The 25,029-nt window shown below is 55.9% G+C and overlaps 1 protein-coding gene across 1 annotated transcript in view; it reads left to right on the forward strand.

The window, feature by feature from the left end:
- Window positions 1-10,520: 10,520 nt before the first annotated feature.
- The window catches only part of HCN4 (hyperpolarization activated cyclic nucleotide gated potassium channel 4), a 41,718-nt gene continuing 27,209 nt past the window's right edge, over window positions 10,521-25,029 (forward strand). Inside the window, exon 1 of the mRNA XM_022579466.3 lies at window positions 10,521-11,528. Coding sequence (XP_022435174.1) covers window positions 10,744-11,528 — 785 coding nt within the window. The 5' untranslated portion in view covers window positions 10,521-10,743. The remainder of the gene's footprint in view (window positions 11,529-25,029) is intronic.

Here is a 25,029-nt window from a genome sequence, read left to right on the forward strand (position 1 = left end):
GTCAGTGAGAGCCTGACTGAACGCTGCAATGACAACCATAGCCCTTGGAATCGTTATAGCTCTTCTGTGCTCTCCTTAGGCAGAAAATGGTGTCCTGCTCATCCCCAATTCCTAGTGCCTTGGGAGGTGGGGTGCAGAGAGGAGATGAGTTCCCCGAATGCCCATGGACTGAAGGAATTCTTCCCAGTAAGTCCCAGCCAATTGGAGTACAGGGGCCTCTTTTTCACTAAAAAAAACCCACTTGACTTTGAAACTTCAAAACACATCTGACATGGGAACAGTTGTGATTGAGAAAATTGCTAGTGGTGGATGAGGGTCTGGGTCAGGACACAACTGCCTGCAAACCCTGGCTCTTCCTCTAACCGTGGGAGTCTGGACAAGTTAGTCAACCCCTTTAGCCTCAATTTAATCATCTGTAAAATGGGGATAATACCACTTACCTGACAGGCCTCTAGCAAGGATTACATGAGCTAATCCATACTAAGTACTTGGCATGGTGTCTGGCACAGAGCTAGCTCTCCTTAAATGTTAGTTATCATGACTATGAATTCAATTATGCTTTAAAACAAATGTGTGTTTTTACTCATCACACTAGCACCCACACATGGGGTAAACGGTTGCTCATATACATGGAGGGCGCATTTCTTAGTCAGCAGGCTGTGCTTGGGGAGACTGCGGAGATTCAGGGACCCCTTGCAATAACTTGGAGCCTCACAGGGCCCCTCGGTCAGTCCATGTTAGCCCCTATCTCACTCTGAGATCTGATCTCTCCCCAGGGCAGGCATTATCGAGGAAACTGAGGCCTAGAAACTTGCCCCTGGACAGACGGGCAGGAGTGCACAGCAGAGCTCGGGGGGGAACCGGCCTCACTCACCTCTCTTGTTTTCTTCCTGTGGCAGCTTCAGCCTGTTGGCGTTTCCACAAACGCTGGGACTGGCTGGGCCTATGTGTTTGCAGTGTTGCTGCTATCACTGCCAACTGCGCTGTTGGCCGTGGGAGTGTGGGCCTGGGCTCCAGGAACTGTTGTCCCAACTCTGGTTGTGGTACCAGACTTAGTCACATTTCCTTCTCAGTCCCTACCCAGTCCCTGTCACAACACCTGTCACAGTGAGTGTCACAGCCCCCGTCACAGTCTCTTTCACAGCCCCTGTCACAGTCCCGTCACATTCACTGCACAAGTCTCTGTCACAGTCTCTGTCATAGTCTTTGTCACAGCCCCTGTCACAGCCCTTATCGCAACCCCATCACATTCTCTGCCACAGTTTCTGTCACAATCTCTGTCACAGCCCCATCACAGCCCCGTCACATTCTCTGCCACAGTTTCTGTCACAGTCTCTGTCACAGCCCCTGTCATAGCCCCGTCACATTCTCTGCCACAGTCTCTGTCACAGTCTCTGTCACAGCCCCTGTCATAGCCCCGTCACATTCTCTGCCACAGTCTCTGTCACAGTCTCGGTCACAGCCCCATCACAGCCCTGTCACAGTCTCTGTCACAGTCTCTGTCACAGACCCGTCACATTCTCTGCCACAGTCCCTGTCGCAGTCTCTGTCAGAGTCTCTGTCACAGCCCCTATCACAGCCCCGTCACATACTCTGCCACAGTCTCTGTCACAGTCTCTGTCCCAGTCTCTGTCACAGCCGTGTCACATTCTCTGTCACAGTCTCTGTCACAGCCCCTATCACAGCCCCGTCACATTCTCTGCCACAGTCTCTGTCACAGCCCCTGTCACAGCCCCATCAGACTCCCTGCCACAGTCTCTGTCACAGTGTCTGTAACAGCCCCTGTCACAGCCCCATCAGACTCTCTGCCACAGTCTCTGTCACAGTGTCTGTAACAGCCCCTATCACAGCCCCGTCACATTCACTGCCAGATTCTCTGTCACAGTCTCTGTCACAGCCCGTCATAGCCCCATCACATTCTCTGCCACAGTCTGTGTCACAGTCTCTGTCACAGCCCCTGTCATAGCCCCATCACATTCTCTGCCACAGTTCCTGTCACATTCTCTGTCACAGCCCCTGTCATAGCCCCATCACAGCCCCATCACATTCTCTGCCACAGTCTCTGTCACAGCCCCATCACAGTCTCTGCCACAGTCCCTGTCACAGTCTCTGTCACAGCCCCATCACAGCCCCGTCACATTCTCTGCCACAGTCTCTGTCACAGTCTCTGTCACAGCCCCTATCACAGCTGCGTCACATTCTCTGTCACATTCTCTGTCACAGCCCCTATCATAGCCCCGTCACATTCTCTGCCACAGTCTCCGTCACAGTCTCTGTCAGAGTCTCTGTCACAGCCCCTATCACAGCCCCGTCACATTCTCTGCCACAGTCTCTGTCACAGTGTCTGTAACAGCCCTGTCACGGCCCCGTCAGATTCTCTGCCACAGTCTCTGGCACAGTCTCTGTCACAGCCCCATCACATTCTCTGCCACAGTCTCCATCACAGTCTCTGTCAGAGTCTCTGTCCCAGCCCCTATCACAGCCCTGTCAGTCTCTGTCACAGTCTCTGTCACAGCCCCTATCACAGCCCCGTCACATTCTCTGCCACAGTCTCTGTCACAGACTCTGTCCCAGCCCCTATCACAGCCCCGTGACATTCTCTGCCACAGTCTCTGTCACAGTCTCTGTCGCTCTGTCCCAGCCCCTATCACAGCCCCTGTCAGTCTCTGTCACAGTCTCTGTCACAGCCCCTATCACAGCCCCGTCACATTCTCTGCCACAGTCTCTGTCAGAGTCTCTGTCCCAGCCCCTGTCAGTCTGTCACAGCCTCTCCCTGACTCTTGACTCTGGTCTGGACCCTGCAAGGTGGCCTGCGGGGCTCAGCCTCCATTACACAGCGGTACCGTGTCTCCCTGGAAGGCGTCCAGCAGAAGCCTCATGTAATAGCAGGTTATCCTGATGTGCAGGGCTTGTGGAGGGAGGCTGGGCCATGGGGCTCATACAAAAGATGTGCTATGCAGGGAGCTGGAGAGCAGATCTCCCCAGCAGCTGCCCGGCCCTGGCTGTGGCTCACTCCCTGCCCCCCGGGGTCAGGGGTTCAGGTTTCTGACTCTGGGAGGATGACTAAATGGTTTCGTGTGACCCCACTGTGAGCCTGCAAGAGCAAGGGCTGCGTCTTATTCTTTTCTCACTCCCTCACTGCCGAGCTGAGAATAGGGCTGGGCTCCCAGGGCACAACCCGATGGTCATGCCCAAAGTCCTGGCTTGTCTTGAGTTGGTTCCAGTCACTTCCCTTTGCCTCCAGAACGAAGCCACCAAGGGTCCTTGTGCTCACTGCTCTGGACCACCAGGGCTGTGGTCTCCCAGACCATCCAGTGCACGGGGTCCCCAGTGCCTGGCGCTCCCACCCCTCTGCCTCCACTCTTCCAAACCACATGTGCCTTCTTCAGAGACCAATTCAAACATGACCGTCTCCCCTGCTCCCCTCCTCTATGCCCTTCCCCCTCCATCCTCTGCTCTCCAGCCACTTGTCCACATCACAGGACCCTCACCTCTGCCTTCCAGATGGGAGTTTCTGTACCTGTGTTATTCCAGCCACAGCCTGAGGTGCCTGGAACTTAGGGGCTGGACCTTATAGCATCATATAGAAGGTACTTCACAAGTGCGCTAGATAAATAAACGGGTGAATGATTGAATAAATAAAAGGAGTGATGTGAAACTGGCGGAAGGAGAAAATGTAGAGGGGTGGGGAAGAGGACGGAGGGCGTGTCAGGGAGGACAGCATGGGCAGGGCTTGGCGGGAGGGGAGGAGCCCAGTGCTCATGGGGGGCTGTGAGCCCACTCCCTGGGCCACCTCAGGGTTCCCGAGTGAGCCCCATCTTCCCAGGTCTCCTCACTCCCCCTCCTTCCACCCTCCATCTTGCCCCATTTGCCAAGCCACTTCCCTCTTCCCCCTCTCCCAGGCCATCCTGTCTCTTCCTTCCCTCCCTAACACCTCCGGCCCAGGCTGTTGAAACCAGCCCCCGGGGCCCCTGTCTAAACTCACTTCAGCCCTGATAGATGCTGAATTCCAGACACGCGGCAGAGGAGAGTCTGGTCCTTACTTCTTGGCAGCTCAGCTCAGCCAGCACCTCGGGGGCCTCCTCCTACCCCAAGTGCCTCACTCTCCAACCTGGCTCCGAGTCCAGGTGGCCCAGATGTCCTGGAGCCCCAGCAGGACACAGAGACACAGTCCAGGACTGGCTGAGCTGTCAGCACATCTTTCTTCTGCCTCCCTGGGAGGAGAGGGGCATGGTGTCCCGGCCAGGGTCCTGGCAGAGCGCTGGGGGAACAGCTGGGAGTGCAGGATGGGGAGACTGGAGAGATCAAGGGCAGTGGAGCCAGGGCTGGCCTGGAGATGAAAGCCCTTTGGGCTCTGTTGGGCTCCGGGCACTCCCAGGTGGGGTCCTGCACAGAGGCAGGGGGTGGAGAATAGAACAATATAATAGTTCACACTCGCAGATCCGAAAGAAACCAGGCAGAGCTGAGAAGAAAGCAGACAGTAAGCCCAAAGGGAAATTGAACCTGGGGGGCTTTCTTTCACTAGTGCCCTAATGTCACTGGGGAAGGGTGGGCATGTGGGTTCCCAGGGCACTTTTGCAGCCAGAGTCTGGAGGGGAGGATGTTGGGAAGGAGGGGATCAGAAGGACCCAATACCCTCCTTCTATGGGGACAGCAGACTTTCTCCTAGGGCCGGCTTAGGGCAACAGCTTAGTGGTCCCTTAAGGTGGACCTTTACCCTAGCCCTGCCCTCTGGCGATGCCTCACTTACCCCACTGAGAGAATGCAGCAGGCCTCACCCCTACCAGGCTGTTCCACTCACGGTTTCCCCTGTAACACACACACACACACACACACACACACCAGTAGAAAACCCTACTAGAAAACCCAGTCCACTTTCCACCTCCTCCAGGAAGCCCACCTTGACCATACATACTCAGGAGGACAATTGCTCTGAGCTTCTGAACCACTTACTCTGACCCTTGACTACAAACCTCTGAGATAGCCTTTTGCTGCTTCGACCAGACTGGGAACTGCCCATGTTCTGCCTTCTCGGCCTCCATCCATGTGTGGCTGTGCTCAGGGACGGAGGCCGAGACTGGGTGGTTGACTTGTTCTTTTCATACATCTACATCCAACTGGGCCAGCTCCCTGTGTGCCCCTTCCCCCTTCCAGTTTCTTCATCAGGAAGCCTCAAGACAGGAAACCCGAGGGAATGTAGTGAATTCTCGGGGGCCTAGTCCCCAGGTCAGGACTCCCAGCAGGAAGTTGATATATCCCTGATCCAGCCCACAGAGCAGACCTGCCTCAGAGCAGAGCAGAAGGTGCACTGGGAGGATGATATATCTATGCTAAACAGAAAGATGAAGTTGCACCTGTGTCTGGTGGGGGTCTCGAGCACAGGGTCAAGGGTGTGACCTCTGAGTCAGTTCCCTCTGATCCCACTTAGGCAAATGCCCATCCCAGAGAGAAGAAAGTCTGTCTTCTGGACACCTGGCCAGGGCATATAGAGGATGGAGAATTCAAAAAAAGCAACCCTGTATAGCAAGACAACCCTTCCATCCCAACAACAATTAAGATGAACATGACCTCAAATCAGATTCCAAAGGCCAAGTGTCTCCCCCTCTGTTGGCTAACAGTGGTTTCATTCAATATTCCGTTGTTCAGGGTTTATGGAGAACCGACCACACATGAGAAGCCATGCTCACCACATTCGTTTTCTCATGTAGTCTTTACGATAACTTAGGAGATACATATCATTAAACCCATCTTACACACGAGGAAGATTGAGGCATACACAGGCAGTAAATGACAGACATATTTCATTCTAGAACTTTTGTTTTCCAGTTTCATGCTCTATCAGTTATAGCAGGGGATCCCAGACTTTTGGAATACACAGACCAATAACATTTCAAAAATGACTTTTGGGAACAAACACAGGACCCTATGTCAACTTTTTATTTAGCCAAGGACATAAAAAATACCCTCTCCCAGCAGTATGATTTCATAAAAGGACATTTTAACACAGAAAATGCGACAAGGATATAATGGTAGAATAAAGACAGCCTTCTAAGAAAGGACAGTTGGCAATCTTACCCTAAAATATTCTACATTGTTCTCTCTTTTTTGGTTAAATTTCAAGCAGAACTGGCCAAAACCTTGGCATTACACTGTGTGGGAGCCACTGCCCTATCCCAGAGCTGCCTCTTTAAGCAAGAAAAATGCCCTCAGACCATGAGCAAATAAACTTCCAGAATTTCCCATCCCCATCTGCCCATCCAGGTTGCCACCAAGTAAGATCTGAGGATGATATATAATAATCAGCTACATCCCCACCCCACCCCCAGCAGGTCGTCTGAATCTCACTGACATTCAGCGTCCCTGAATGGGAAAGCCCATCTTTCCCAGCCCCTTCTCTCTTAGACCCAGCTCTTTTCTGGGTTTGCATTCCAGGAATAACCAGGCCCCCTGCAGCCCAGCAGGAAGCACATCTGTCTCCCAGAGGTACTCAGTTCCCCATTGCAGCTGATAGCCACAGATCTTCTCCCTATCTCAGTCTAAAGGGAGGGCCTTTCCCTTGCTAGGGCCCCCAGGTCCTGTGTATTGTGTTACAAGACCAACCACAGCAGACCTCAGGCTTTCTAGGCAGTGCTGGAAAGGAGAGGGTGTGAGACCTGAGTGGAACAATGGGGAGAGCATGGAATGGGGGCGCTCCGTTCTTTACTTCCTCTCTGCTTTAGCCATGCCAGACTCAGAACTGCCTCTCCCTCTGGTATGTGGGCCTGTTCCCACTTCATCTGTGTGAGTCAGAGAAGAGCCTGACCTGTGGAGCTCTTGGATGGAGCTCCAGCTCCACCATTTTCTTGCTGTGGGACATTTAGCAAGACACTTAACCTCTCTGTGCTTTAGTTCTCCTGCTTGCAAACGGGAGTAAGAATGTTAGGTTTAGGGACTTCCCTGGTGGTGCAGTGGTTAAGAATCCTCCTGCCAATGCAGGTGACACAGGTTCGAGCCCTGGTCTGGGAATATCCCACATGCCGCGGAGCAACTAAGCCTGTGTGCCACAACTACTGAGCTCGTGCTCTAGAGCCCGTGAGCCACAACTACTGAAGCCCACGCACCTAGAGCCCGTGCTCCGCAACAAGAGAAGCCACCGCAATGAGAAGCCCGCACACCTCAACAAAGAGCAGCCCCCGCTTGCCACAACTAGAGAAAGACCATGTGCAGCAACCAAGACCCAACGCAGCCAAAAATAAATAAAAAAATAAATTTATATTAAAAAAAAAGAATGTGGGCTTCCCTGGTGGTGCAGTGGTTGAGAGTCCGCCTGCCGATGCAGAGGACACAGGTTCGTGCCCCGGTCCGGGTGGATCCCACATGCCGCGGAGCGGCTGGGCCCGTGAGCCATGGCCACTGAGCCTGCGCGTCCAGAGCCTGTGCTCCACAACGGGAGAGACCACAACAGTGAGAGGCCCGTGTACCGCAAAAAAAAAAAGTAAAAATAATAAAAAAAAGAATGTTAGGTTGAGCTATGTGAAACTGGAAAATTTTGACCATATTTGGTCCACGAAAATTTCACGTGGTTTAACAAATGAAGTGTGAACTGTAAAGTGCTGGATACATGTCTCTCATCAAATCTGACCCCTCCTCCAGGAAGTCCTCCCACAAGCCTCAGTGAGTTCCCCCTCCTCAAATCTCACTGGTTGAGACATGATTTAGTACACACTTCTTTTCTGTCTTGAGTTTTCTCCTCTTGAGTTTTCTCCTCTTTCCTGAACATGAGTGTAGATTCCCCACAACTTGGATCACATCAAGGGCAAGATCTGGGTCTCCCCTTCCTCTTTCCCCCAGATTGCTAGCATGCCACAGCTATCCTCCATTATGGTTTTCACCGAGAGGAGACAGGAGAGACCAGGCCTCACGAGGGGTTCCCATGTGCCAGCTTTATCAAACGGTCATTTCTTCACCCAAGGGTGGTCCTAGAGGGTCCTGCATGGCTGGTGTTAATTAAATTGAGAGGAAGGAGGTGCTAGAGGGGGCGGAATTAAGGGACCCTGACCCCTGGCCAGCCTGTGGTACCAGTGTCCCAGGAAGCTGAACCCTGGTTGTATCCACCTTCTACTTCAAGGAGCCCCTTCAGTGGCATTAACTAACTCCCGGGGTCCCTCATTCGTGTGTTGAGTTGACATTTATGGATTTTCTCTCTGTCCCCCCTGAGTTGGTGTGGAGGTCCCTGAGATGAATCAGACTTATCCTCCCCTCAGGGAGCTCAGTCCTGAAGGGGACACAGACTGCACTGTGCAATCAGTGCTCAGGTTGATGGGAGATCCTGGGCCATGGGACCCCAAAGGGGGGACATGGCCAAGATTTGGGTGGCCAGGAAGAGGTTTCTAGAGGAGGAGATGTCCCTACCATGGGTCATTGGGAAGCTTGCCTGAGTTGACTTCCTGACGCTGGGGTAGGGCAGCCTAGCTCTGGCTGACACAGAAGCCCAAAGAAGTGAGTTAAATGGAGGTCTTCCTCCTGTGGCTGGCACACCAGGGCAGGCAGGGCTCACCGCTGGTTAAGAACACTCTTTCTCAAGGAAACCCAAGGACATTCAGGGATTAGGCCTCCCAGCATCTGTGCAGAGAACTGTCAGCTCAGAGCTGCTCAAAAGTAGAAAGGCCAGCAAGCAGTGATGTCATCACCCTAGTCATTCCCTCTCCGCATGGGAGGTCCTGTGGTCCAGTGGGTAGAGAGCAGAAAAGCTCCTGCCAGGCTGCCCCCAACCCCCAGTCTTGCTTCCAAAATTTCTGCTCTGAATGGGGTGGGAGAGATGGTCACAAGTGGGCTGAGAATAAAAAATTCTTTGAAGAAAAACTTCATGCTATTCCTCAGAAACATGGCAGGGCTAGGGGACCTTTTTGCCTCCCTCCAGTCAGACTTTGCTGAAAATCCACCTCAACATTAACCCAGACTCCAACCTTCCCCAGCCAACCCCTCTCCTCTAATGACCCATCCCCACTTCTGAGCTAATCTGGCATGTTGGCCCTGACGGGATCTGAGTAACCCCTGCTTCATCTTGGCAGCCCCCAGGCCTGGGAGAGGGGGTCTGGCAGCCCAGCCTGTGTGGATGGGGGTTGGGCGGTCAGGCTGTCCTAGAGCGCTGGAGAGGGGCAGTGCTGGTGGGATTTGTCCATAAACCCGAGACTGCACACAGAGAGGACCACAGCCGGAATCGCTGTTTGGCCTGGGGGGTGGGGGTGAGGAGCGGACTCAAAGGGAGTGGGAGCTGTGCAGCTGCTTGGGGGTAGGGGGCCTGGGTGGAGCAGGAACTCCCCTAGCGTTGGGTGTCACAATTTGGAATGAGAACCCAGGGAGAAGGGGGTCCACAGCTAGCCCCAGAGTGCCAGGTCGCCCGGAAGAGCCCGCCTGCTGGCTCCTGCTGCAGCCGGCTAGTCTCCGAAACCCGCATCGGAACCACCCCGGGAGAGGTGCGTGCGGGATCGGACCCCGCATCCGTGGCTGCTGCAGGCTCATTTCCTCGAAGTCTTACCTCGAACGGCTTGGGTCTCACCCGCGTGCCCTGTGCCTCCCGGAGTTCCCCAAGCCCTCCTGGCCGGGTCGCTGCGAGGCTCCGCAGGGGAAAGACCAGCGGGGGATTTGCCCCCTCCTGTGTCACAGGAAAACCCCAGGAGCAGCCCCGACGCAGTGCCTTTCCCGGAAACCCCCCTCTCCAGGCGCGTTGCGGGAAGGCCCGGGGCTCCGCATGCAGACGACCCGCCTCCCCGGAGGAGGGTCGGAGACCCAGCTGAAAAGCATAACCGCCGGGGAGAGGCGGGCCCCGAGCTCGGAGAAGGACATATCGGGAAATCCCGCCCCACACCCCTGTCGGAACCCTAGGCTTGGGATGCACTCCCAGCCTTTGGCCAAGAAAAGACACTCGAGGGTTGAGGATTAAGGACTCCTCTCGCCTCAACCCCTAAGTTCCGGCGAGGGTCCACCCTGCGCCCCCCGCCGGGCCCGCCTTCCCCCCCCCCCACTCCCGGCCCCCGGTCCCCGGCCCGCGCGCCACTGCCCCTTTAAGAAGCCCAGGTAGGCCGGCCCGGCTGCGGGAGCCGCTCCTATGGCAACCCGCGAGCTGCGGCGGCTTCATGAATATTCCGGGGCGCGGGAGCCGGGCGCGGCCGGAGGGCGCTCCGGGGGAGGCGGCCGCTGATGTAAGCCCGGCGGGCCGCTGGGCTCCGCTCGGCTGCAGCGGGAGCCCCGGGACGGGCCGGCCGGGCTCGGCCAGAGGAAGCAAGGCGAGCTCGCGAGTGACTGGCCACAAAGCCCGGGCGGCGGGACAGACGGACAGCCCGCCTGCCCGCGGGACATACGCCCCAGAGGAGTGCTGGTCGTGCGCTCTGCGCTCCGGAGCGGTTTTCCGAGCGCCGCGGCCGCAGCGCTGCTTCAACCCGCGCCCATTGTTCCCCGCGGGGGCGGGGCGCCTGGAGCCGGGCCGCGCGCCGCGCCCCTGACCGCGGGAGGGAGGGAGGGAGCGAGAGAGAGCGGGGTCCCCGCGCCCAGCCCGGCCCGGGAGGAGGCGCAGCGCGGCGAGCCCCGGGACCCGGAGCCGGACTGGGAGCCTCCCAGCCGCACGCAACCTGCCCAGCATGGGCGCCTGAGGCGGCTCGGCGCCGGCGGCGAAGGACACGTCCCCGCGGGCTGACTGACCGGCGGGCGGACCTGCAGCGGGTCCGCGGCGCCGCACCCGCGCCCCTGCCCCCGGCCCCTGGAGCCATGGACAAGCTGCCGCCGTCCATGCGCAAGAGACTCTACAGCCTTCCGCAGCAGGTGGGGGCCAAGGCGTGGATCATGGACGAAGAAGAGGACGCCGAGGAAGAGGGGGCTGGGGGCCGCCAGGACCCCAGCCGCAGGAGCATCCGGCTGCGGCCGCTGCCTTCGCCCTCGCCCTCGGCGGCCGCGGGCGGCACGGAGCCCCGGGGTGCGGCCCTCGGGGCGGCAGACAGCGAGGGGTCGACCCGCGGCGCGGGCAAGTCTAGCACTAACGGCGACTGCAGGCGCTTCCGCGGGAGCCTGGCATCGCTGGGCAGCCGGGGCGGCGGCGGCGCCGGAGCGGGGGGCGGCAGCAGTCACGGGCACCTGCATGACTCCGCGGAGGAGCGGCGACTCATCGCCGAGGGCGACGCGTCCCCCGGTGAGGACAGGACGCCCCCGGGCCTGGCGGCCGAGACCGAGCGCTCTGGCGCCTCGGCACAGCCCGGAGCCTCGCCGCCGCCGCCCCAGCAGCCGCCGCAGCCGGTCCCCGCCTCCTGCGAGCAGCCCTCGGTGGACACCGCGATCAAAGTGGAGGGAGGTGCGGCCGCCGGCGACCAGATCCTCCCTGAGGCCGAGGTGCGCCTGGGCCAGGCCGGCTTCATGCAGCGCCAGTTCGGGGCCATGCTCCAGCCCGGGGTCAACAAATTCTCCCTGAGGATGTTCGGCAGCCAGAAGGCGGTGGAGCGCGAGCAGGAGAGGGTTAAGTCGGCCGGGTTTTGGATTATCCACCCCTACAGCGACTTCAGGTAAGGGGGCCTGGCGATGATCCTGTGGGTTGCCTGAGCGGTTGCAGGCATGCTTCCTCTCTCTCGTCCCTGCCTCTCAGCTGGAGTTAACTTTCCTTCCTCGCGCTGGGAGCTTGGGGCGCCTCTCGGCTCTGAGACACCCCCAGACTTCCTCTTGTACCGCTCTGAGAACTTTCCTCTGTGTTCAGGCCTCCCAACCTCGTTCTGTCCGGGGCTGGGCCGCATTAGAGGCAAGCTGAAAAGGTGTTCTGAGCCTGGCCTAGCCCTGCCCGCAGCCAAGATGAGGCTTTACCACCTTAAGCCCCACATTCCACCTCCCTCTTCTGGGCTGCAGAGTCAGGGTGGACATTCTAAAGGCTGCTCCAGGTCTTTAAGCCTGCAGAGCAGGGCGCTGAAGAGAAACAGACCTTTCGGCAGCTGGGTCAGCTCCTTGGGCGCTGACCCCAGGCGTTAATATCTGCCTTCTGGTGTCCTGGGAAGCTGCAGCTGGGGAGGGAGAGCTGAGCTCCTGGAGGATTGAAGTCCAGGATAAAAGCCTTCTGCACCCACCTTAACCCTGGGCACAGCCCCTCAGGCCAAGTGGTGGGCCAGGAGCAGGCACCCTGGTCAGCTGGCATCTAGACTAGCAGGAGAGCATGACCTTGCTTGTAGTGGTCAGTGAAGATGCCTGGTGTCCTGACTGATGAGCAGTCGCCCTGTGACCCTAAGCCCGTCCTGTGCCCCATCCTCACCCCAGCAGCCCAAGCTCCAGCAGCTGCTAGGTCTTTCATGGGTCAGTGGTGGGTCCCCAAACAAATGGTGTGACTACCAGTCAGGGAGAGGGACCCCACCCCCTCCTCATCACCTGAGTCAGATGCCACTGAAGAGCAGATACTACTCGGGGCCTGTGGGCGTATCTGTGCAAAAAGAGATATTGGTGATTGCCTCTGAAGTTGGGATCAGGGATGCCTCTACCCTAATCAAGATCTTGGGGTCCCTCAGTGCCTCTCTGGGCTTTCCTGATACACAGGATCGAAGTGAGGGTCTGAAAAATGTTTACGCTTTTGAGCTGGGTTTGATTGATCCTCTCTCTCCCTCTGAGCCCTGCCCCCTATTTAGCTCTCTTCCCTGCCTACCCTGCTTACCTGCCAATATAAATGAGCATTTTGCCAACCCAGAGCCCTCTTTGCAAACTTCAGGGAAGCTAGGTTTGTAATGAGAGCATAGCCGTTTTCCATCCAATGAGAGAGATTTCTGGTGCTGGGAATGACCAGTCAGGCAACACTCAAGGGCTTAAAATAGGTGGTGAACAGAGGGCCCCTACCTTTTCCTTTTTTGACAGATTGCTCTGCCTAACCCTAATATCCAGGGTTCCCGTTCCTAGAGGGCATGGGGGGGCCAGAGGACAGACTAAACAGACAGCCACAGTCCTAAAGTTGTGTGAGCCGATGTGAGACCCTCTCATGAGGAACTGTGGCTGGTTCCTGTTGCCAAGTTCCGAAAGTGTGACCTCCCCTCTGGTCAGTACTAGGACCTGAGGATCCCAGCCTGAGATAGGGAGGAGTGGGCAGGTGCTGTTGTCTCCTGCACCCCCTGGGGGTGCCCTGGGCTCCTCCTCTCTCTGAACTCCCTGGTTGTGATGGCAGGTAGGCCATGTCAATATCAACCTCCCTTCCTTCACTCAGCTCCCCTCTGGCTTTGTTGTCTGAAAGCCTCTGTTCAGGGTTCCCACCACCAACCTCATTGCCTGGGGTGGGAGCCTGCAAGAGGCCAATTCCAGGCATGCCTAGCTTCCGTCGACAACAGGCATTGATCAAGCACCTTCTGGGAACTGGCCCTTGCCCTCCCTGTTGCCCCTTACCCTGGATGGTGAAGGTCTGGGGCCCGGCTGATTGCATCTATGGGAACCTCTCCCGCCTTCCTGATCCTACTCTGCCTATCTTGGCCTGTGTATCTGCAGTCCCCTTGCTGCAGAACCTCCTGCTAACTGCAGGCCACCCGGGACATGGCAGAGGGGAGGGTGATAGGGATAGGGAGGTGTGGCTGCAGCAGGATAGATAAACGGGCAACAGAAAAAGGGTCAGGCTGGGCTTTGAATCTGGGTTTGTGCAACAAGCAACAGGAACTGGTAGCTGGAAGCATACACCTTCTGTGTGCAGCCTGATGCCGGGTGAGGTGTAAGAGAAGAAATCCAAGAAAGACTGTCTGTGTGTGGTGTGGAGGGGTTGTGGTCATGCCTCTAGGCCAAAACAGCTGGTCTCATCTTCACAAGGTCAAAGAGGCAAGGACTCGGCCAAGTCTCCTAAGCTTAGAAAACCCACCAACTCAACCCAGCCTCACCTCCCCGCCTCCCCCTCCCCCCAGCCAACCCAGCACCCTAAGGCTCAGTCCCTCAAGTTTCAGCCACTAGCCTTTGGCCTCTACGTGGAGCCAATCCCCACCGTCCAGCTCGGGCTTCGCGAAAGCTTCTGCAAGCATTGCTCAGGCTAGTTGAGGACTTATTCATCATTTTCATGGGCAGGAAGCGTTGATCCAACAGAACTGGTTTAATAAAGAATCGCCAGTGGGCTTCCCTGGTGGCGCAGTGGTTGAGAGTCCGCCTGCCGATGCAGGGGACACGGGTTCGTGCCCCGATCCGGGAGGATCCCACATGCCGCGGAGCGGCTGGGCCCGTGAGCCGTGGCCGCTGAGCCTGCGCGTCCGGAGCCTGCGCTCCGCAACGGGAGAGGCCACAACAGTGAGAGGCCCGCGTACCGCAAAAGAAAAAAAAAAAAAAAAAAAGAATCGCCAGCAAACAAAATGATTGAGTTTGCTGTTTGGAGTTCAGGGCTTGCTGTCATGGGTTGCTTCTGGCACCTCCTGTTCTTGGGGAGGGGAAGGTTGGGTGCCTTTCCCAAGTGCTGGACTGGGCTACACTCTGAGGGACCCATGTAACTTGGGCCACGTATGTAACAGACTTTTCTTGGCTGCCTCTGTTTCTCCTCACCACCCCCTTGATGCACACACGCCATGCCCTGGCTACCCCCATGGCTCCTCCAGGCTCACGAGCATGTCTGGCCTCCCCTCCCCATCCACTCCACATTTGCCTTTTGAACCTGTATTTAGGGTTTGGTAAGGGAAGAGGCCAGAACGTGCAGCCCCTCAGGATATTGGTCCCCAGGCTCCTGTCCAAGGCTGGTTGGGCTCTTTGGTCCTGGGTGGGTCCTTCATTCCACCTGAGGCATGTCCTAGAAGCCGAGCTTGGTGATGGGAACCTGGAACAAATAAAAAATAGTAACTGTATGATCTTGATTTTCCAAGAGGAGAGAGAAGGAGTGGGGACCCCCAGTGAAGATGTATCAGGTTTTGTTCCCAGAAGCTGGTCAGGCTTTCAAGCATCAGGCTCAGGGGTTTGTCCTGGGTATGTGACATCTAGGTGTCTGAGCAGGTATCTTGGGGCTGTGGGGTGGACATGGGGGCTGGCAGGGAAGTCCCTCTGTGGGATGTCATCTCAGGGGCTACTCCTGTGCCCCAGACTCTAGCTTGGCCTTGAGAGTGGAAGCAGGCAGAAGCTTGACCCTGCTTATCCCTCTCTCCCTTCCCTTTCCTAGCCTGAGCCTTCTGAAGCTGTGAGAAAGGGAAGGAAACAGAGGGCCCTAGAGGGTCCTTTACTTGGGGACAGAAACAGCTGGGCTCCGAAATCATGGAAACTGGGCCAGTGGATTGGTAGGTCCCAGGGTTGGCCTAAAACTAACTTCCTGTGCTGGCCCATGGCCCCAGGCACTGCCATTGCCCACCTCCCATCACTTCCCAGCTTTGTCTGCTATGGGGCCCTGCTTGGGTTATGAGCCTTCTCTGAGCCTCAGTTTTCCCATCTAGAAAAATGGGAATCCTGTTGCCTATGGCCATGTCAGACACAAGTTGTCCAACTGTGGTCACCTGGTGGAGGTGAGGTGCACTGTCAGAGACCAGTGATGCAGTCGTGAGCCACACTGCCCTGCCCTCACTGCCCCCTTCCCTTAGTTCTGAGCAGACCAGATGCGCTTCCGACCTTGGCTCAGGCCAGTGGTTCTGAATCTGCGTCAGAAAACTAACTGAGAACCTGCTGGAAACTATAGAGTCTCTATCCAGAAAGATACACGTATCCAGACACACTTAATATGACATTCAACTTCTGGCATCTGTGGAACTGCTAAGTTGAAAGCCATCTAGGTTGTGAACCCCACTCTGGGCTATCCCAGAAGAGAGTCCTGGCCTGGGAGGGCAGGTGCTAGCCTCCCAGAGCCTTCCCTGGGGCCCTGTAGTCTGAGGCTTGGGCTTCCCATTGCCTGCAGGATGGAAATGAAAACGGGGGCAGAGTTAGATGCTTGGAGAAGGAAAGGTGCTCTGCTGGGGGACTAGTCACTTTTCTGTTTCCTCAGTGCCACGCCCATCTCTTTCCCTTTCAACCATGGGAGGGGCTGTTCAGGTAGGTGGTGAGGAGGAAGAAGGCAGCAGCCGGCTCTGGGTCTGGGGGGTTCTGGGGCCTTCCTGGGGGCGTTGCCCGGGAATGCGTTTCTGCTATCAGTGTGAAAAGCCAGGCCAAAAAGTTGCTGCAAGCCCCTGTGGTGCTAGTGGAGGGGGAAGGGCGCCTTGGTGCAGAGAGGAATTCCAAGGTGAGCTGCCTGGGCGGTGCTGTCAGCTGGCACAGTGGGCAGCGGGATTCTCCAGTGATGAGGATGTGCTCAACCTGCTAAGACTGGAGCAGGTGAAGGATGTGCTGCGAAGGCCGGCATCCGGCTCGGGGTCGAGGTGTTCCTGGGATGCCAGGTGCACAGAAACCCGATGGGGCCAGAGGGCCAGGACCCTTATATTGCCTGGGTGGAAAGGCCTGGGCTCCACGTTCTCCCCGTTGCAAGGCTTCAGTTCCTGGTCTGGACACTGCATGATGAGGCTGGGGGGCCTCTCCCCTGCCCAGCCCTGCTCCATTTGTTCCCCTAGCTGCTGTAAGCCATGAGGCTTTGGGCTGTCAAGTGGCCTGTCTTACACAGTGCTGGGCTGTCTGCCTTCCATGTGTCCTCCTCTCCCATGCTTTAGGGCCCCCGGGTCTTCTGGGATGCCCTCTCAGGCCACTGCAGCCACCATAGTCCATCTCTCCATCCCTGCCCATTGCATGGCATTAGGATGGAGCTCTGTGTTTGTTACAATGCAGTGTTTCTCACAGTATCATGTCATCCAGCTCCCCTGGGGGGTCTGTTAAAATACAGATTCTGACTCATTAGGTCTGGGGTGGGGTCTGAGATTCTGCATTCCTATAAGCGCCCAGGTGATGCTGCTGGTGCCCAGCCCAGAACCATGCTTGGAGTACTGAGGTTCAGACCATGTGTTCCACGCTTAGCCTGGGCTCCCTGACTGAATTCCTGGAGGCCAGAGACTCTGCCTTCTCCTCTCGGCCTCTAGCAAAAGCACGACAGGGTGAGTCCTGTGACCTGGGGTGAGCGGCTCTCAGCCACAGAGGTCGGCGCAAACTTGGGGGACTCGGCCTTCCTCCCTTCCCGCTATGCTGCTTGGTCCCTGCCGGTCCTGGATGCTGGCTGTTGTGGTGGGGTGAGCAGGAAGAGGCCAGGGGGCCAGAGGGCCCTCAATCCATCCTGTCCCACTGCTTTCGCAGCTTCTCTCCATTCAAAGGGCCAGAGGGGCGGCCGGCTGGAGAAGTGGCAGGGAGTGCAGTGACTGCTGTGCTGCGCTGAGATTTCTGGGAAGGAACAGATGTTGTCAGTGAGAGAGTCCAGAGGGGCCGGGCAGGAGAGCTGGTGTGAGGGGGCTCTGACAGTGGCTGGCTGGGAGGAGGACAGAGGCATCCAGTGGGAGCAGCCACCTTAGCACCTTGAGGTTGTGGTGGGGAGGGGGAGGTGTCTGAATCTTAATGCCCCCTCCCCCAGCCCAGACTATGCCTAGCAGCCCCCCTGTGGGCTGGGCTTGCCTGTCACTTCTCTCTGCCCCTGCCCAGCCTGGAAGGCACCAGTCTACGTACAGATGACAGGGCTTACAAGTGTCAAAGCAGCCTGAGTGGCCCTTGTGCCTGCCACAACACTGGCCACCGCGGGGCAGTTCACCCAGAGCAGAAGGTCCAGCCCCAGTCCCCGGAGGGACTTGTCATGTAACTGAGGAGGCAGCCAGCTCCAGCACACACACACCTCTTGGCTCAAGGGCTCTCAAAAAGCTGCTGTTTCCAGTTGCTCATTAATAGAAGGGCTACAGAGGCCAGCCAGGCGGTCCTGCTTGGGCCCAGGGGATGTTGAAGAATCCACATTTCCCAGCCAGAGCGGGCTGTGGGGAGGGCAGGGGCACTGCCTTGGCTTCAGAGAGGATGTTCTCTGCCAGCCAGGCTTTACTGAGAAAGCATTGCCAGGGCCCTGGAAATCTGCGATCCCAGAGCCTAGGAGGCCACTCAGAGACACTCTGTATCATCAGCACCTGCCCAGAGGAGGGGTGGGAGGCGGCACAGAGAGGTGGTGATCTCCCCGTCACTGAGGGCACTCAAGATGGGACAGCAGTACTTACACCAGAGGTTGCTAAGCAGCATCCTGTGGACCAAATACAGTGCCCAGATGTGTTCTGTTTGGCCAGCATAGTGTGTCATGACAAGTCTGAGGCAATGTTTAAAACGGAAAGGTGTAAGACAAAAATTTGGCTTTCTAGCTTCTCTTGAAAAATTGGAAACTCTGGCCCCACAGTGCCACCCGCAGCAGGGAGCTGGAGCACACTAGAGGCTTTAAACTGGCTCTTGCTCTCCAGTTGCCCACAGTCCCCACCTGTCCCTGTGGTCTCTGGCCATGCCACACCTGCACATTTAGCTGCCTGACCCCTTAGGCTTCTAAGTGATGAAACCGAACAGTGGCTCAAAGCAATAGAGACTAAAGCCAGGTGGACTCACAGATCAATAACCACCATTTATGAACCCTTACCATGTGCCAGACTGTTCTAGGAGCTTCTTTTCTTATGTTTTGTTTATGCTTCATAGTGGCTCGAAAAATAGGTTCTATTATCCCCAGTTTACAGATAAGGAAACTGAGGCTCTGATGGAAAAAAACAAACAAACAAAAAGATTTGCTCGAAATCCCACAGCTATGAAGCACCAGAACTGGAATTTGAACCTGTTCTCTAGGACTCAAAACTCATACTTGTCCTTTCTCTTCTTTCTTTTCTTTCTTTCTTGTGTGTGTGTGCGTGTGCGCGCGTGTGTGCGTGTGTGTGTGTGTTAGCTTTTAAAAGCTAAATTACCAAAGTAGTTCAAGAAAACATTCTCCTGAGAATGAAAGCATTGCAGATAATTCTGGACACATATTATCTGTGTGGAGGGGCTCAGCGGGCACGGGAAATTTAACAGGTCTCAGAATACCAGATCTGGACAGGGCTTGGCAAAGCTCCTGGCCTAAAGCCTTTATTTTATACATGGGAAGCAGAGCACCAGAGAGGGAAGGGGACTGGCCTAAGGGCGGAGAGTAAGTCCAAGTCAGAGATGAAACCAGAACCCAAGAGGGTCATGTAACATATGGCTCAAAGGTCTCAAGGCTCCACAGTCTACTCCACCCCCAGCCAGAGGGGTCCAGACATCTAGGTGTCTAGATGACAGAGAAGGCTTCTCCTGAATGGTCTCATCCCTGGAGCTTTTTCTTGTCTCCCCAGCCCCACGCCTGAATTTTGAAGTGTTAGGTATTTTCAGGGTCCCGTCTTAATTTAAGCTCATCAATGAGAAGGGAATCTTTCCATACCTGAAAATGCAGCATCTGGAGGCTGAGACATGCCTGTCCTAACCCCCAACTCTGGGGCTGCTGCTCCTGGGGATCCGGATCAGGATACTTGTCCACCTGCTCCCCCGACACCGTGGCGTGTCCTGGCTGCATGGAGAGCTTTGGGATTTTGGAGCCACATCCAGATGCCATTGACACACCTGTTCCTCGATAGGAGTGTTTGGGGTTTAAAGGGGAAGGGAACAAATAGTCAGTGGTATCTGTGTTCTCTCCACCAGGGAAGTAGGTGGTCATGTGGTCTGTTCATTACATCAATCAGAGAAGTAAGGAAGTGGAGTCAGTCTCTGATTTAGGGCTCAGTGTGTGTCCAGGGCCGAGACTCAGTCTATGCTCAGGATCAGGGTTCAGCCTGGGACCAAGGTAAGGCCTTGATCTGAGGTCAGGAACTGGAGCCCTTGAACAAAAGCTTTGAGCCAAGCCCAGTGCCTCCCTGAGGCACCAGGGCTGGAGGCAGGGTGGGCATGTTGCCCACTCCATCCTATGCCCCCCACCCAGGAAGCCCTCCCTTCCTTTAAGCTCCCTGAGCTCCTACACCTCTTAGCATCCCAGCCAGCTGCCTTTGGTCTTCTTGGGGAGGTAAAGTACAAATTGTAAATACACAGCAGTGCCACCGCTACCAACGCCAGAGCCACCAAATCTCACACGTGACCACTCCTGCCCTGCTCTGGTCTCTTATTGTTTGGGGCTGTGTCTGTCTTTCCAGCCAGGCGGCCAGCTCCTGGCTCCTGCAGAGCGGCACTCTGGGCTGGGCAGAGAGGTGTGCTGGCTTGGTAGAGGGACTCTCTACTCCCCATTGCTCCCCCAGCTCTGGGCTCCCACAAATTGCAGAGAAGGCCGTGGGGCCTCCAGTCTGCTCACCGCAGCTGTGGGGGCCTGATTGGCTGCTGATGACTTTGTGTCTGTCTAAGCATTTACCCGTGTGGGTGGATGTGTTAATGTCTGCACGAACAAGGATTTCAGAAATTAATACATAATATGGGGCTGGCTAATACATTATCTTCTGGGCTTGGGGAGGGGCAAGCTAAGGGAGGTCGTGCCCTCTGGGAGGCCAGACACTGCATTCCAAGACTGTTTTCACCCATTATGATGGGGGTCACTCCCCACCTGGCAAAGAGGAGAGTAGGACTTCAGCTCCTCTTAGGGTCCCCCAGTCTGATTAGGGGGAGGGCAGACAGGAGGTAGACCAGTTTGGACTGATGGTCAGGGAAGGCTTCTGGAGGAAGCAGAGCTGAGCTAGATCTGAAGGAGAGAACCATTCTGCACACTTTCTTGGAGGCGAGTGTCTGGGAGCTTGAGCCGCCTGGCTTGGGTGGGTGTTGGCAGACACTGGGGATTACTCAGATTGCTCAGAACCTGCCGTTTTGGACCTGCACTCCTTAAGCTTTGCCCTTGAGGACTCTGATCCCGTGATGCTGCCTGAGTACGTGTGTGTGTGTGTGTGTGTGTGTGTTTGCATGTGTTTGTATGCATCTCTTTCTGGCCTCTCACCCTGGGTCCTTGAAGCCCAGGGGAGCTCTCCCAAGCCCTGGCCCCAGCTGTACAACCTCTGAGAAGACTTCCTTCTTCTGCCATCCTAGGCCCAGAAGGCAGGTGTTACCACTGCAATAAGGTCACTGAGTGTGTGGCCTGGAGCCCAGAAGTAATTACCCTGTGGTTCCCCATCGCAGGCTGGAGCAGCCCCTGTCACTGATTAACCCGAGTCCCTGACCACTTGATGCCAAACCCAGCCGTGGGCTTCTCCCACCTACAAATTGTCAGATATGATACGGGGCACTTATCCCCTTCCCCAGGGACAGGAAAAGACCCTCACCCTCAGGTCTCATCAATGCCACTGGCAACTTTTAGGAGAAACTTGGTCCAGCGGGGGAGACTCTGCAGCTGTGGCCTGTCCTCATGCAACATCGGGGCTGGCCCAGCCTGGAGCCCTGGGCCTCTCATCCCAGCGTTCCCAGCTTGTAACTGTCCACCCCTCCCACGCTGAGTTTACCCTCCTGACCCTCATCCTGTTCTGCAGTGTGACCTCAGCAAAGTCCTTTCCTCTCTCAGTGTCCAGCGTCAGGGCTCAGTCTGAGGCTGAGAAGGGAGCAAAGCTAGTTGGCCAAATAGGTATTGAACCCGTAATCCTGACCCCATTAGTACACATTGAGCCAGCAGGGCAGGGACAGCACCGCTGACAAGTAGAGCTGATGAGAATCTCCCTCCCTCATTCCTGAGACTCTGCCGAGACCCATCCAGCCGTGATCTTGGATTTACGGGGCCCCTGTGCTCCCAGAGTGGGTGGGGGATTTCTTACCTACTGGCCTCTTTCTGCAGGGTTTCTGCCAGCCCCTGTCTTGGGGCTCAGGGCGGGGGGGTCCCTAGCATGTTGTATACTTATGCTGTAACCCATTAACCCCTGTGGGAGTGGAGATCAGGCTTTCTTTTCTTTGTTGCCTGGGCAAAGGCCCGCACCCACTCCCTCCTCCCAGCCACCTCTTGTAGGGGGCCACTGTCCCCTCCTGGAAGCTCCAACCTGGCCTTGGAAGAGTTCAGATGTGAGGATCTGTGGAGACCACAGGTCACACTGGACAACTATGGTTGGAAGAGTCCAAGGGGAAGACCAGCAGGACCATCACCTTTGGAATGGGCAGGGTTAGGAAATGTGGCAAGCTGTCCATCCTGTCCCAGAGGCTCTGGGGAGTCATCCTCCTGCCATGTTGCGCTGAAGCTTCTGCTGACAGAGCTGAGGGAGCTGGCTGTGAGTAAGAGGCCAGTTGAAGACTTGGTTCTGCCCCATCCAGCTTTGTGGGCTGAGCTGAGCCCTCACCACTCTGGCCTTGCTTTCCTCATCTGAAAATGGGACCAGAGATTGGGTTTTAGCACGACCCCAAATCCGAAATTGGTGGCTGTAGAGTCACCTGGGAGCTTTATGCAATTATGGATGCCTGGGTCTCCGTGGGTGAGGCCCCGGGTGGGTATAACTTTGGGGAGCACCCAGGTGATTCTGCTTCTGTCACTTTAGGAGCCAATGAGCTGGCACCCGTAGGGCCCCTTCTGCGCTAACAGTCTGCGGTTCTCTGACTGCACTGCATTCATCATAGCCCTTCAGTGCTGCCCAGAGCCTGGGGGTGAAATACATCCAAGCCATGCATGATGGGCCCCTCCCCAGGGAGTCGTTCCCTTTTCTTTCTCGCAGGTTGTTAGCAAAGAGAACCATAAAACTCTGGGGCTGGAGGGACCCCAGGGAACATGCCCCTTGCTTAATGTCCTTGTCAGCCTGTGTTTTCCTGGAGGGAAGGTGGAGTCCTGTCCAGCTCATGTCCCCAGAGCCCAAGCACTCCCAGGAGACCCACAGTAACAAGAGGGCCACGTAGAGACCCTCCCAGAGTCAATATTTAGCCACCTTCTATGGGACAGCCCTCCCCTGGTGTCCTCATTAGCTCTGTGCGGCACCAGTGCTGCTTGGCCATAGGGAGTTTTGCCCCAAATGCACCCCGTTTCCTCCTTCACAGGAGCACGCCCTTCCCGCAGGAGCAGGTGAGCTCTCCTACCTAATTTCCCCTGAGCTTGTGCTCACCTGCTACTCCACAGCAATATTCCATTTTGGCTTCATTCTCCTAAGTGGGGAGAGCTGTGTTTGAGCCTCTTTTGTTTCTTATAAGCCCAGGTGGAGAAGTTCTCCAATTGCTGGTCCCCTCCACAATTTTCCCCAATAGTCTTGTCAGCTGAGTGAAGCTCAGAGAGGTTAGGCCGCTAGCCAGAGGGAACATAGCATCCTGGCAATTCCGGGCAGCTGTAGAGCAGGTGACCTCTGCTGTATAGTTTGGGGTGTGTGTGTGTGTGTGTGTGTGTGTGCACTCTTATGCTAGTGTGTCTCTGTGAGTGCACAGATTTAGGGTCTGCAGAGGAGGTCTAAGACCATGGGAGAATCAATGTGTTGACGTCTTGGTGTTCCTTATGGCCAGGCCTGTGCTCAGCTGTGCCATTGAGAAGGTGTAGTTAACGATCCTTTCCCTGAGGAGCTCTTCCTCCGCAGCCTTCGTGGATCCCCATGTCCCCAGAAGAGTCCTGACTACTCAGTCTAGCATTCAAGATGGCCCCATCTTTTCTTCAGATCAGTATTGGGTTGGGGGAGGGGGTGTTTTGGTTTTCTGAGATATGCACTCTTCTCTCAGCCAGCTTTCCATCTGGCCAGCTGCCCTTGGCTGGCCTCTTTAGCCTCTGCACTGCAGAGATCCATGGAATCGGCGTGTCTTTAGAGATTGTCTGGCTCCATCCTCTCATTGTACCAATGGGGACACTGAGACGGGGATTGTGAGAGCCAGGGCATTGTTCAAGGGCACACAGAAAGTTAAGAGACTGAGTTGGGTAGAACCCAAGACACTCAGGCCCCTGGCCTAGCTTCCTTCTGCTGTGTAGCAGGGACCTCCTTCCTGCAACCACAACGCCAACCTTCCTGACCAGTGGGCACTCTCAGGCCCCCTCCTCTTTGGGGCTTTTGTGCCCAACAAGCCATGCTGCCCCCCACCCCCCAAGACCGAGGGCTCCTTGACGTGGGACCAGTCCACACACTTCTGGATCCCCACAGTCCTCAGACCAGGGCCTGCATCTTAGTGGTTACAGGAATAATAATAATGATGCTAACAGCCAGTACGTACTGAGTATTTGCATTGTGTAGCATATTATTATCTCACTGAATTCTCTCAGAATCCTGTGGGGTGGGATTAATGTACTCGTTTTGTACATGAGAAGACAGATTGAAGGCTCCCATCCCCGCGCCCCACTGGGTTGCACTTTGAACCATGGGGGTGGGGAGCTGGCCATTTGGAGAGAAGGGGTTTGGAGACTCTGCCATATGGGATTGTAGAAATCACACGCTCCCCAGGCAGGGAACCCCAAACTGAGGATGTGGGAGCCCTTCCCTCGGGATTGGGTGTGACTTGAGGAAAAGAAGTGCGCAGATTCTGCCAGCATCCCCGGGTGGTTGGGCACAATCCCCACGGCCTCCCTCTGATCCCCAATTAGAGCCCCCAGGTGCCACTCCTCACCTTGAAGGGCGGTGGTTCTGCAGACCAAAGAGAAGGGGGGACTAGCCTGCGAGCTCGGGAGGCGGGAAGGGGCATCATGGCCCAGTGACAACATCAGAGGACTTGGATGCTGCTGTCTCCACCGAACTCGGTTTTCCCTTGTAAGTGCCCCTCCCCCACCTGCTGCCTTCATATTGAAGGTTTTTGAGTTTTATTTTTGGTCTTATTTTTCCTTCCCTTTTTTTGTTTTTGTTTTTCCTGCCATCCCTGTCGTAACTTTTTGTGTTAGAGGGTTTCATTATCGCCTCCTTTGCCCAAGTTGAAACAGGGACCCATCATTGTGTCTGTTTCCAGGACAGTGCCTTGGTTACGTCACAACCCCCAGACATTTCCCTGCCCCTCCAAGTACCCTCAAGCTGTGTCCATGAGGGGGTGTGTGGGGGGAAGTGGTGGTGGAAACCAGAGACAGACACCAGTGCTTGGAGGGGTTTTTAAATTATATTTAAAACAATTGTTTTGTATAAATAAAAGAAAATGGGAAGTGAAAAAAACAGATTTCAGAGAGGTTAAGTGATTTGTTCAAGGCCACACAGCCAGGTGTTCAAACACTAGAGTGCTTAACCACTGTACTGTCTGCTACAGCTTAGCTTCTCCAAGTGTGGTCCCTGGACCAGCAGCCTCAGCATCACCTGGGAGCCTGTTAGCAATACAGGTGTCAGCCCTCACCCCACACCCAGAGGATCC

Source organism: Delphinapterus leucas, chromosome 2 (assembly GCF_059928025.1).
Source record: "Delphinapterus leucas isolate spDelLeu-1000000601 "Yukka" chromosome 2, BTC_Dleu_Yukka2, whole genome shotgun sequence".
NCBI classification, from domain to species: domain Eukaryota; kingdom Metazoa; phylum Chordata; class Mammalia; order Artiodactyla; family Monodontidae; genus Delphinapterus; species Delphinapterus leucas.